The 12,460-nt window shown below is 38.1% G+C and overlaps 3 protein-coding genes across 3 annotated transcripts; all 3 read left to right on the top strand.

Moving 5' to 3' along the window:
* Nucleotides 1-4,308: 4,308 nt before the first annotated feature.
* LOC122666050 lies at nucleotides 4,309-4,599 on the top strand. The gene has a single exon (XM_043862194.1). It carries the CDS (start codon nucleotides 4,309-4,311, stop codon nucleotides 4,597-4,599), a length of 291 nt encoding a protein of 96 aa, XP_043718129.1.
* A 3,587-nt stretch (nucleotides 4,600-8,186) lies between these two features.
* LOC122672480 (protein SRC1-like) lies at nucleotides 8,187-8,528 on the top strand. Its single transcript, XM_043869947.1, has one exon. It carries the CDS (start codon nucleotides 8,187-8,189, stop codon nucleotides 8,493-8,495), a length of 309 nt encoding a protein of 102 aa, XP_043725882.1. The 3' UTR covers nucleotides 8,496-8,528.
* Nucleotides 8,529-10,109: 1,581 nt separating this feature from the next.
* LOC122672491 (protein SRC1-like) lies at nucleotides 10,110-10,429 on the top strand. Its single transcript, XM_043869957.1, has one exon. It carries the CDS (start codon nucleotides 10,128-10,130, stop codon nucleotides 10,410-10,412), a length of 285 nt encoding a protein of 94 aa, XP_043725892.1. The 5' UTR covers nucleotides 10,110-10,127; the 3' UTR covers nucleotides 10,413-10,429.
* The last annotated feature ends 2,031 nt before the right edge of the window (nucleotides 10,430-12,460 follow it).

Below are 12,460 nucleotides of genomic sequence, written 5' to 3'. Positions count from 1 at the left end.
ATCAAAAGGGCAAGAAGTGCGAGAAGAATAATAAGGAGGGCGATGGGTGCAAATAGCCAAATCTATTATCTGTGAGGTGTGATATGATATTTGTCTGTACATCATCTCATATCTTACGGCGGTTTTCTTCTGTACGTTTGTTTGGAATTTTTCAGAGATGACAGAGATAATATCGATCGATGGAGTCTTTTAAGTGTTTTATAATCGTAGTACTGCTCCTAGTGAAGTAGTATTTTACTATTTGTGTTATGTAATAATGTTTTGGAAGGAGATCGAGTACTGGATTTATGAGGCTTTAGAAACCTTTTTCTCTCTCTCTCTCCCTCTATGTATGTATATGATGGTGATCGATGAATATTTAATAAAGTATAGTCTTATTATATATTCTCATATATTCCTGAGTGAATAATCTCTTTTTTTAGATTATGTTTGGATGTTAAGAAAAGAAGAGAAAAAATACAATGAAACCAAAATCATGATAATACAATGATTGTTTTACATCTCTTCCTCTCTCCCTCTCTCCCTCACTCCCTCACTCCCTCACTCGTCATCCTTTTCTTCATGGGATATGAAAACCCGTAGTCGGTTCAAGTTTAGAGGGATGGGCGTTGCTGAGACAGTCCATACAATACAAAGATTTCGTCTATCACTAACCTTTCCATTACAAGAAAAATGATCATTTACAGCGGAATTTTTTTTCATCTCAAAAAAACTTATTTACAATGGAAATACAATGGAATCTAGAAATCTTATCTTCGTCATAAAATCATCCACTCATCGATAATGCTATCCAACTACTTGGGCAGTTGGGCATGCATTCAACTCTTCTCCAATCACTCATTCAAGGGAGGACTTGGACATGCCCATGCACATGCATCCCAACACCTGCCAACACCTGGGGATATGCATCCAAGTCTTTCCTGGCTATTGTATTTTTGTGGGTGGTAATATGGTCACATGGATGAGTAAAAAACAATTAATTGTGAGTCGATTAAGTGCAGAGGCAGAATTTAAAGCTATGGCTCATGAAGTATGTGAACTTCTATGGTTCAGACGACTGGTCCAAGAGTTGGAATTTGATACTCTATTGTGATAACAAGGTTGTCATTAGTATTGCACATAATCCTGTGCAACATGACAGAATGTAGCACATTGCAAGCAATGTAACTCCTTCATGCCTAGTGTAATCTCTTCCACTTCCTCTCACTTGTAACCTAGGGTTTTGGGTTTTACTAATTACTTTTGAGGATTTAAGGCCAAGGGTGTATGCATACCCCTTGCCTTGTATGCTATTTGGAGAGGAGTTGGATTTGAAGAGGATCTTTTTCCTTGATAATGAGACAAATACTCTAGAAGAATAAACAAAAATAAAAAGGAAATTGATCACTTTACTCATAGTGATCTACCTATCCTCTGTTACTTTCATGAGCAGGAAAACAAAAATATCTAAGGGTCTTTTGATAATTAAGTTAAAAAATATCTAATGGTATTTTGGTAATTATGTTTCCCTCAAGGGTTTCGAATCTGACTGCCTTTGAGCTTGGGCTCAGTTTAGCTAAAAATTTATTAATCCCCCAACTCAGGCTCCGTCCAACTGTCATCCTATACGTAACTCAAATGTACATGAATAATAGTACAATACCTTCTCAATACCTCAATCCTCCATGTGATTTGATTGGTTGAATAGCTAGCACCCTCACCATGGTGGTTTATGAGTGTTATGAGTGAATTGGTAGCTAAATTACATGAATAAAATTTTTTTTTTTTGGTTATTTTGGTAAATTTATATAATGGGTAAAGCCTAATACAAAACTAGTCATATGTATCATGAAAGTTAACATGTGAGCAACCAAGAGGGTGATTTATCAAACTAATGGTTTAGATTGGCCATAGATTGAGAAGACCAGGAGGCTCCTGCAGCCCATCATAAGAAGATAACTTATGGATCCAGATCTTCTATGGCACGGGTTGCCTGTCCCGTCGTGTTGTGTAGACACAAGACGGTGCGCATTGACCTCCTTACCCCTGCCCGAGCAGGGATAAGGCAGTCATTGTGCATAGCCCTGTATCTGTGCAGCATAGGTAGGACGGGACAGCGCGCCGTAGAAGATCTGTGTTGATAACTTACAGATTAGTTGCCGCTCAGTTGAAAGCTATGAGACTTGAAAAATTGAAATAGGGGAGTTGGTTGATAAAGATGGACAGTACCGAACGCATAATATCAATTTATCGGCCTCATCATCGAAAACGGCTTACAATTGCTCAGAAGTTCTGAGTTAGATCCTCCATGTGGCAAAATTACCACTATGCCCGTATAGCCTATCTAGTTGTATGAGCCACTTGTGATACTTTAGCCATAAATAAATGAAGAAACTTTTCCTTCACCAACGAAGTAGGGTTCATCCATCGATCTAAGGTCATTATTACTCTACCTCGCCTTATAGTACAAAATCGATAATACCCTTTCTATTATTTCTGATACCCATCTCAAGACACAGAAACCCATGGGCAAGGGATCCCCATACACTATGTACATTAGAGTGAAAGCTTTGTAGTTAACAATCCATAGGCAAAATTGGTGGGGGTCGACTTTGTTTTGCAATATGAAAGAGTTGTATGACAATCCCGGGAATTGAATATCTATGAAACAATCTACATCGGCCATGTGTTAAATTTAAACCTGATCTAATTCAACCATTTGCCAATCCATCTACTCCTGTGAATGCCAAGCCAATGCATCCACTTAAGACAAGGGCACCATTAGTACTTTAGTAGAGTCCGGATCTCTCTCTCTCTCTTTTGGTTTATCAATTCTTTTCATTTTTATATATTTTTATCATTCCATTACTTATTAAATCTATCACATTCCTCTTTGTTTTAATTTCTTTTTATCCTTATTATCTTCTTTTTAATTATTTTTATTTTAATCCAGTTTCGACATAATGGTTTTACATAAGAACTGTATCAAAACCTAGCCCGAATCATTAAGACAGATCGAAAATACCCAAGATCGAACCGAACCGATCCTTATTGGATTGATTTTGGACTGGGGTATGATGGGACTGGCTGAAAATCGGATTGCACCGGATCAACCAATAACAAACCGAAAACCGAATCGAATGAAACCGAAAACAAATTAATGAGTATAAGGTTATGAATAATTGAATTACTTTCAATATTAGTGAGTAAACTTATGGTTGTAAGGGAAATTGTTACAAATCAATGAGTATGAGGTATGAAAATAGGGAAATTGATTTGTAACAATGCTTCTTTCATTGATCTCCTTTTTAAGTGTGGGGCTAATGAAATATTTTATGTAGTTGACATGAGAAAGAGAAGAAAATAGGCACCAACCGAACCCAACTTGTTTTAAAAAACTTGGTACCGAATCGAATCGAAACCGCTATCAACCTGTTATCATAAACTGAAACCAAACCACACCAAAACCAAAATCGAGCAGAAATCGAAAAGTCCTTATTGGTTCGGTTTCCCTAAAAACCACACCGAAATCGAAAAAATCGGACCGAATCGACCGATTGACAACCCTATTTTTTACATATCGATCTAAAACCAATAAAATTAATAAAATCTTTATTGGTTTGGTATCGTCCCCAAACTATTTGATATCGATACATGTCGATCAACAGAGTGCGATATGACGATTTTAAGATATGGCACCATGGCGACAATTTGGCGATATGCCAATTTGGCAATATGCCGATTCGACGATGTGGTGTCATGGTGATTTGGCAGGGGACGATACCGATTTTTTACAGGTATTGGATCTGCCGAATCGGGTGCTTCGTGTCGATATCAACCGATCAGATACTAATTTGATTTAAAAAAATTGATAAAACACAGAGAGAAAGAGAGAGAGAGAGAGAGAGTCGGTTAATACAACGGAAGAGAGAATGACTGGAATCCCCAGGATGGCCAAGGGGACGTACGAGAGTCGGGACTCAAGTTCAAACGGATAGACTTGGACTTAACTGGCCAACTCTATTTTTTAAGACCAAGCTGATGATCTGCCATGTGGCAAATCAAAGTGTCTACCAAAACTGCTCCCAATAGATAATATATAGTTTTAAAGAAAGAAAGATAATAAGAGATAATAAGAGAAAAGGAAAGATCTTTTGGGGGTTGATTTGGATTTTGGAACCCTATAAATAGTACCATGAGTAAGCAGAGTTACCACTACAAATAAGAGTTCCATTAGCACATCGATAGTTCTCTTGAAACCAGGAAGAGAAAAAGAGAGTAACTTTAAGAGCGTGAGTGAGTTAGGTTTTATCATCTGTTGTGATCAGAATGGCAGGAATAGTGGAAAAGATCATGGGAGGAGGGAAGAAGCAGCAGGAAGAAGAAGACAAGAACAAGCACCCGGTGGATCAGCACCAACAACAGGGTGATCAGAAGGAGAAGTGTGGGATCGTGGACAAAGTCAAGGACAAAGTCGGCCTAGGAGGAGGAGGAGGAGGGAATCAAGAGGGCGGCAAGCAGGAGGAAAAGGGTGGGTTCGTGGACAAAGTCAAGGAAAAGGTCGGCCATGGAGGAGGGAATCAAGAGGGCAATAAGGAGGAGGGCGGTGGTTGCAAATAGCCCCAAATCTATTACGTTTGTTTGGAATTTTGCAGAGATGACAGAGAGAGAATATAATATCGATCGATGGAGTCTTTTAAGTGTTTTATAATCGTAGTACTACTTCTAGCTAGTGAAGTAGTATTTTATAGTTTGTGTTATGTAATAACAATGGAGAGTGGATTTATAAGGCTTAGAAATCTCTCTCTCTCTCTCTCTCTCTCTCTATGTATTTATATGATGGTGATGAATATTTAATAATAAAATATTGTCTTATTATTGTCTATGTTTCTGACTGAATAAATCCCTTTTTAGGTTATGTTTGGATGTCTGTCAAAAAATATATATATATAATGAGATAAAAATCATAATAATACAATGATTGATTTACATGTATTTAAAAACCGTTGTCGGTTCAAGTTTAGAGGGATGGAGTTGCGTAGATAGTCCATACAATATAAAGATTTCAACCTATCACTAACCCTTCAAACCTCGAAAAGGATTCAAAAATCTTATCTTCGTCATAAAGTCATTCACTCATCAATAATGTTCCTTAACTATTTGGGCGTCCCAATTCCTCTCCAACCACCCATTCAAGGAAGGATTTAGACATGCACATGCATCTTAACACCTCTCAACACGTGTCCAAGTCCTTCTTGATGGTTAGAGAAGAATTGGAGTTGGAGTTGGAGTTGGAGTTGGAGAGGATCTTTTTCCTCGATTCTAAAGACGGAGATTGATCGCTTCACCCGTAGTGATCTATACTTACCCTCTGTTACTTACATGACCAGGAAAACAAAAATATCTATGGATGTTTTGATAATTAAGTTAAAAAAATATTTAAGGGTATTTTGGTAATTATCCCTTTAGGGTTACGAATATGGCTGGGCTCAGTTTGAGTCAAAATTAACTAATTCCCTAACACAGGCCCAGTCTAACTGTCATCCTATACCTAACTCATATATACATGAATAATAGTATAATACCCTCTGAATACCTTAACCTTACCTGTGATTTGATTGGTTGAATAGCTACCACCCTCAACATGGGTGGTGTAATGGGAAAAAGATCTTGTGCAGTATCGCTAAACGATAGCAAAACCAAGGGTAAGGTAATCATTTCATAGGTGGGTTCCACCTGGGCCCCACATGTGAAATGACCAGCCCCCCCCCCCCCCGGTATTTGGTGTGGTTTTCGTGTTGCACCTGTGTAACTTCCGCTACGGCTGCACTAGAGCCAAGTCCAATGTAATGACTATTATGAGTGAACTGATAGATAAATTACATGAATACAAAGTTTTAGTGGTTATTTTAGTAAATTACATAATGGAGGAGGAGTTTACCATATCTATAGGATTAAAAAAAATACTGTCATACAAAGTTTTAGTGGTTAAAAAAATATTGGGCAAGAGAATGTTACATGGTCGTGTGGCCCTTATGTTAGCAAGGGCCCAATGGGAGCATAAGTGCAAGGATCATTGTTTGGGATTTTTGCCTTTTTGGCGGGGGGGTCATTCACATACACTTGTGTTTTGACCCAAAAACATTGGTATAATAACTGTATAGGTATCTTTGATGGCAAAAATGTCTGATAGGATCAATATGGATCGATTTGTATGGGTATCAATATCAATTTTGAGACTGATTGATACTCGATTTGATAACGTGAACTAAATCTATGGATATACGGACATGCATAAGAGGTATTTTACTGAATTTGAATTTGGAAATTTACACATTATCAATCCAAAGTTCAGAATACTTCTTTGATCCATGATGTGATATAGAAATATGTGACCAGCTTAGAAAATTTCTAAATATAAGCCAACCAAGAAAAACCTTTTGGCACAAGATATACTCATTTTGAACAAGAACCCTGATCCTCTACTACCGAACTGTCCGGTAGGATCCTACTGTCAAGACACAGTAAGGTGAGAAATGACCGTCTTACTCTTGCCCGAATGCCTTACTCAAGTGGAAGTAAGACAGTCATTTACCGTCTTGCTGTGTCTTGACAGTAAGACCCGATTGGATAGTAGAGAATTCAAATTGTTTGAACAAAGCGTTGGATTGAGAATTTGAGAAGGAGGTAATAAATATCTATTTAGGATTTTTAGGAATGTGGGGCCTAGTTTGATACGAAACTGGATGTCATAAGAAGAAGTGGACAAAGAAAAAGTGTCGGCAGTCGGCACCCTCTAATCCAACGGAATTTTTTTTTTTTTTATTAAAATATAAAATTAAGGCAAAAGGATTTTCTTTTTGGGTAAAAGGTTTTACGAATAGGTAAACGTTCATCATTATCCAACAATTGAAAAGCACCACGTACTCTGTATATACATGGCTGTGCATAAAAACAGGTACAAAATTAAAATAATTTTCCTATTACAAAAATGCTTTAGATCCTATGAAGAGATATAAGTTTCCATTGATGGTTAAAGATTTTGATATTTGATATTTTTTTTTAAAAATGTGGTAATTTTAACTTTTGGATAAGACACTCGTCACATTCAACAATAAACTCCCTCATGTATTGGTATGTATCTCCGTAATGTTGGTGATGTCTTGTGGTATTGAATTCGATTGTTTATTTTTTTATCCCCCTCTTGATGGGTTCTCAACTCCACATCTGAAAAATCCCATTTCCTTCCATGATTCTTACAATACTCAAACCATTTTCCTGAAGTCTCCTATAATTTTGGATTTTCAAATATTTATTTTGATATTTGACAAATTCTATGCTATAATTTGACTCTTGAGTTAGGGACCTACAAGTCTTTTGGATCCATCCAACATGTCACATGTTAATGAAAAAATAAAAAATAAAAAAAATAAAGCAATTCAAAATACAAGGAGAAAATCTAATACAAAGAAATCATATGTATCGTGAAATTTAACTAGTGAGCAATCAAGAAGGTGATTTATCAAACCAAATGGTTCAGTATCAGTATCAGCTGGGACGATATCGATTTTTATTAATATTTTTCTATTTTTAATTTTTTTGGGTATCGGATTAGCTAGTATCGATAGAGACGAATACCTAAAAACTATTGTGCAAATGAAAAAAAATAATAATAAACCGTGAGAGAGAGATGGAGAGGAGAAGTAGTCGGTTAATGCAATGGAAGAAAGAAAGAAAAAAATGAGTGGGAATCCATGCGTCCGTGTAAGGAGGTGTAGAGAGTGTGGAGTCTAAGTTCTGTATGAGAACTTGATCCGGGTAGGTAGTCTTCTTGGACTTATGCTTTTGATTTGCTATGTACGTACGTGGCCCAATTCTAATTTTTCGAATCAACCAATGCATATCTGCCATCGACCATCGTACGTGTTTCTTCATCACTGCTCATCCCAATGGATAAACATAGTTAAAGAAAGAAAGAGATAATAAGAGAAAGCTAGGAAAAGGAAAGATCATCTTTTTGTCGGTGGATTTTGATTTGGATTTTGAAACCCTATAAATAGTAACATGGAGAAGCTCAGTTTCCACTACAAATCAGAAGAAGTTCATTAGCACATCGATATATAGTTCTGTTGAAACCCGCAGAAAGAGAGAGTAAATTAAGAGCGTGAGTTAGTTTTTTTTATCATCGATCGGTTGTGATCAGCAGAATGGCAGGAATTATGCAAAAGATCATGGGAGGGAACAAGCAGGAAGAAGACAAGAACAAGCACCAGGTGGATCAGCACAATCACCCGGTGGGTCAGCACAATCACCCGGTGGATCAGCACCAACAGGGGAATAAGGAGGGTGGTGGGTTCATGGACAAAGTGAAGGGCAAGATCCATGGAGGAGGACAGAAAGGAGAGAATCAAGAGTACAAGGAGGGCAAGGGAGGCGAGAAGAAGAAGAAGAAGGAGAAGAAGAATAAGAAGGAAGGCAAACACGACGGCGATAGCAGCAGCAGCGACAGCGACTAGATCCCTCTCCCATACCCACCACTCTCGTCTCTCGATCATCATGATCGATTTACATAGGTACGTCGTCATATATCTATATTCATAATTAATTGTATTTAAACATCTCCTGATTTTACTTGATTTCCCCTTCTTTTTTTTTTTCCCCATTTCTTACAGTTTTCGTCTTCTGTTTGTTTGGATTTTTGCAGAGATGACAAGAGTTAATATGGATGGAGTGTTTTAGCTGTGTTATTACTACAGTGTTTGTGTTATGTAATAATAATGTTTTGGAAAGAGATAGTGAATTTATATAAGGTTTATAATCCTTTCTCTCTCTCTCTCTCTCTCTCTCTCTCTCTCTCTCTCTCTGTATGTATATGATAGAAGATTTAAATAAATATAGTCTCTTGTTTCTGTTTAATTTTCTTGATTATCTATTTAATTAGGACAAGAGTTTGCCTGTTTCCAGAGACTGGGGACAAACCCCCTTTCTTTTTCTTTTTTTTTTTAATTTCATCAGAGTTAGATGTGAAAACTCGTCATCTTCTTCATCTTCATGGGATGTGAAAACCCGTCTAACGGGTTCGAGTTTGGAGGGGTGGAATCCGTTGCGGAGACAATTCGTACAATCCGAAGATTCCATCAATCACTAAAACCCACCAAACCTCCAAAAGCATCCTGGAATCTTTTATCTTCATCATAAAATCACTCACTCATCAATATTTATGAGCAGGAAAACCAAAAATATCTAAGGGTATTTTGGTAATTATATGGACAAAATATCTAAGGGTGTTTTAGTAATTCTGCATACCCCTAAAGGTTGGTTCGGGCTTGGGTTTAAAATGTTAATCAATTGCCGAACTCAAGCCCAGTCCCAACTTTCATTTTATACCTAAAATTTAAAAATAATTGATAAACCGTGAGATAGAGGGATAAGGAGTTCAGGACCCTCTACTGCCGAGCTGCCTGTATGGTGATGCGCACGATACAGTACAGGCAGTGTAAAGACCGCTCTACCCTTGTTTTTGATCATTATTACCTTATTGTGCCTAAGGCACACAGAAGTAGAGGATCCAGATCCGAGATAGAGAGTAGAAATGTTATTGTTTTTTTGGTAGATGAGAAGTAATCAATGAATCCAACAAAATTGAATGTTCAAAGACGCATCCAATGGCTTGGTTGTGCCCCCACATATCACGGAGCACGTCTAATCAATCATCGAGATGTGTGTGAGACAATTCAGCCGTTACCTCATCGGACACTCATTGGGTGAGGCCCTTCAAGGAGAGGAGACCAATCTTGTTCGATTAATGCAATGAAAGAGAATGAATGGAATCCGGCCCAAGGTGGTGTACGAGAACCGGAACGTATGAGAACTTGATCCGGATAGTCTTAATTGGATTTATGCTTTGCAATGTAGCCCCACCGTTGTTTCTTCATGGGTTACCGTGAAAATAGTTAAAGAAAGAAAGAAAGAGACATAATTAGAGAAAGCAGGAAAGATCTTTTGTGGGTTGATTCAGATTTTGCCCTATAAATAGCACCATCGAGAAGCTCAGTTTACATTACAAATTAGAATTTGATCAGTAGCAGAAAGAGAGTAAGTTAAGAGCGTGAGTTTATTAATATCATCGTTTGTGGGTTGTTGTGAGAATGGCAGGAATCCTTCAAAAGATCGAGGGCGCCCTTCACATGGGAGGGAACAAGCAGGAAGAAGACAAGAACAAGCACCAAGTGGATCAGCACAAGCACCCGGTGGATCAGCACCACCAGGAGAAAGAGAAGGGTGGGGGGTTCATGGAGAAAGTGAAGGACAAGATCCATGGAGGAGAGAATCAAGAGGGCAAGGAGGGAGAGAAGAAGAAGAAGGACAAGAAGAAAAAGAAGGAAGGCCATGAACACGATGGCCATAGCAGCAGCAGCAGCGACAGCGACTAGAGATCCCCACCATTCTCATCATCGTGATTTACATAGGTATACGTACGTTTCTTGTATTAGATAGATCATCTGCAGATTTGATTTCTCCCCTCTTTTTATTTTTATTTTTATTTTTATTTCTTGGGGTCTCGGGAGGTCGAGATGGTTCGAAATCGCCAGATCTGTGAGATTTAAGTTATATTCGTCTTTGCATCATTTCATTTCTTACAGTTTATTTTTGTTTGTTTGGATTTTTGCAGAGACGAGAGAGAGATACTATGGAGTACGTTTAAGTAGTATAACTACAGTATTGTGTTATGTAATAAGGTTTAGAAAGGAGAACGACTGGATTTCTAAGTTTTAGAACCCTTTATCTCTCTATCGATCTCTCTTATGTATGTTGATATGATGGTGGTGAAGATTAAATAAATATATGGTAGTCTTATTGTCTTTCCCTTCAATTTTATTCCTTTTTAATTTCTTTCAAAGACGTGAAAACTCGTCATCTCCTCCTCCTTCACGGGATGTGAAAAACCGTCATGGAGGGGGGGTGGAGTAGTTTTGCAGAGATAGGCCCTCCAACTCGAAGATTTCATCCATTACTAAACCCTTCAAATGGAAAATAATCCTCTCCAGTTCTCTAAAATTTTCTAAAAGGTGTGCGAGTGCGGCGGTGGTAATCCGACATCCAACGGTGCCAAGCTAAAGAAAAAAATATATATAAAAATCAATGAACTCAAACCGTAGGATGTTTGAGCTGATAGTGTCGACATCTCCACCTAACACTGCACACTTTTAAGAATTGAAGATCCTCTTCAGGAAATCTCCAAAACAATCTTTGAAGGAATCTTATCTTCATCGTAAATTCAGGTCACTCTTATCGATAATGAGACAAATAAGACGGAAAAAAAGGGAAAATCCCCAACCGTAGTAATCTAACCCTGTGTCACTTTCATGAGCAGGAGAAAACAAAAATGTCTTTAAGGGTATTTTGATAATTATATATACAAAATATCTGAGGGTGTTTTAAGTAATTATGTATGGCATTCCAATTTCCAAGGGTTACGAATCTAGCTGCCTTTGAGTCCGGGCTTGGGCTTATAAGGGCTTTTTTTTGTATCAATTACCTAACTCAGGCTCAGTCCAATGGGTTATATAATGGGGAAGAGTAGAAATTCGGTGGACGTCCCAAGAATCAATCTCAGATTGCAAACTTCCAAGATGCAATTAACGATTATTGCAGCTTAATGGACCTCAAATTCACCGGTCTCGTGGGTCAAATTATAAAAAAAAAAAAAAAAAAAAAAAAACTCGCTCAGATTAACAAAATCAAAGCCTCTCTAAAATCCCTCCAATCAAAATTCCCTTTAGAGGATCAGTGGATTGAAGACTGTTCTAAGTTTATTTCCTGTCTCCCAATCAGTCAGTAAGTAATGGTATCAACCAACAGCTTTGTGCCCCCCTTTCTCTGATGAAGAAATAACAAAAGTGCTATTTTTTGAAATTGGTGGGTAAAAAGCTCTGAGGTTTGATGGGTTACCGGCCAGCCGGGGAGATTCTTCCACCTCCTTTGGGATTGTGGTAGGGGAAGATGTAACCAAAGCTGTTCAACATTTCTTTCTCAAATGGTTACATGCTTTAAGCCTTTAAATAGAGTTGTCCTGACATTCATTCCTAAACGGAAGAACCCGTCTAAAATGGGTCATCTTCGTCCCATTAATTTAGGCACTATGATATACAAAGTTATTGCCAAATGCATGACCAACCCAAAAGGATTCTGTTCAGCACCCTGCCCGGGCTGCATGTGCAACGCCGGATTTAGTGAGGCGTGAAAAGATCACCTCACCCCTGCTCGGGCAAGGCGCTTAGGTAGGGGTGAAGCGGTCTTTTCATGCCTCACTGTGTCCGCTACACATGCAGTCCAGGCAGGGTGCCAGACAGGAGCCGAGTCCATGACCGACAGACTCAAACCCATTAGGTATATATTCCTTCATAAACCCCACTCAAAGTGCCTTCATCCCTTGGCGTTGTTCCATCTTTGGTAACATTTATATTGCCTATGAATTTGT

The sequence above is a fragment of the Telopea speciosissima genome, chromosome 1 (genome assembly GCF_018873765.1).
Source record: "Telopea speciosissima isolate NSW1024214 ecotype Mountain lineage chromosome 1, Tspe_v1, whole genome shotgun sequence".
Classification (NCBI taxonomy): Eukaryota; Viridiplantae; Streptophyta; class Magnoliopsida; order Proteales; family Proteaceae; genus Telopea; species Telopea speciosissima.
This window is presented reverse-complemented; position numbering and strand designations above follow the sequence as displayed.

Excerpts from the sequence above, each read along its gene's own strand:
- LOC122666050 (XM_043862194.1), top strand. The coding sequence starts at position 4,309 with ATGGCAGGAATAGTGGAAAAGATCATGGGAGGAGGGAAGAAGCAGCAG.
- LOC122672480 (XM_043869947.1), top strand. The coding sequence starts at position 8,187 with ATGGCAGGAATTATGCAAAAGATCATGGGAGGGAACAAGCAGGAAGAA.
- LOC122672491 (XM_043869957.1), top strand. The coding sequence starts at position 10,128 with ATGGCAGGAATCCTTCAAAAGATCGAGGGCGCCCTTCACATGGGAGGG.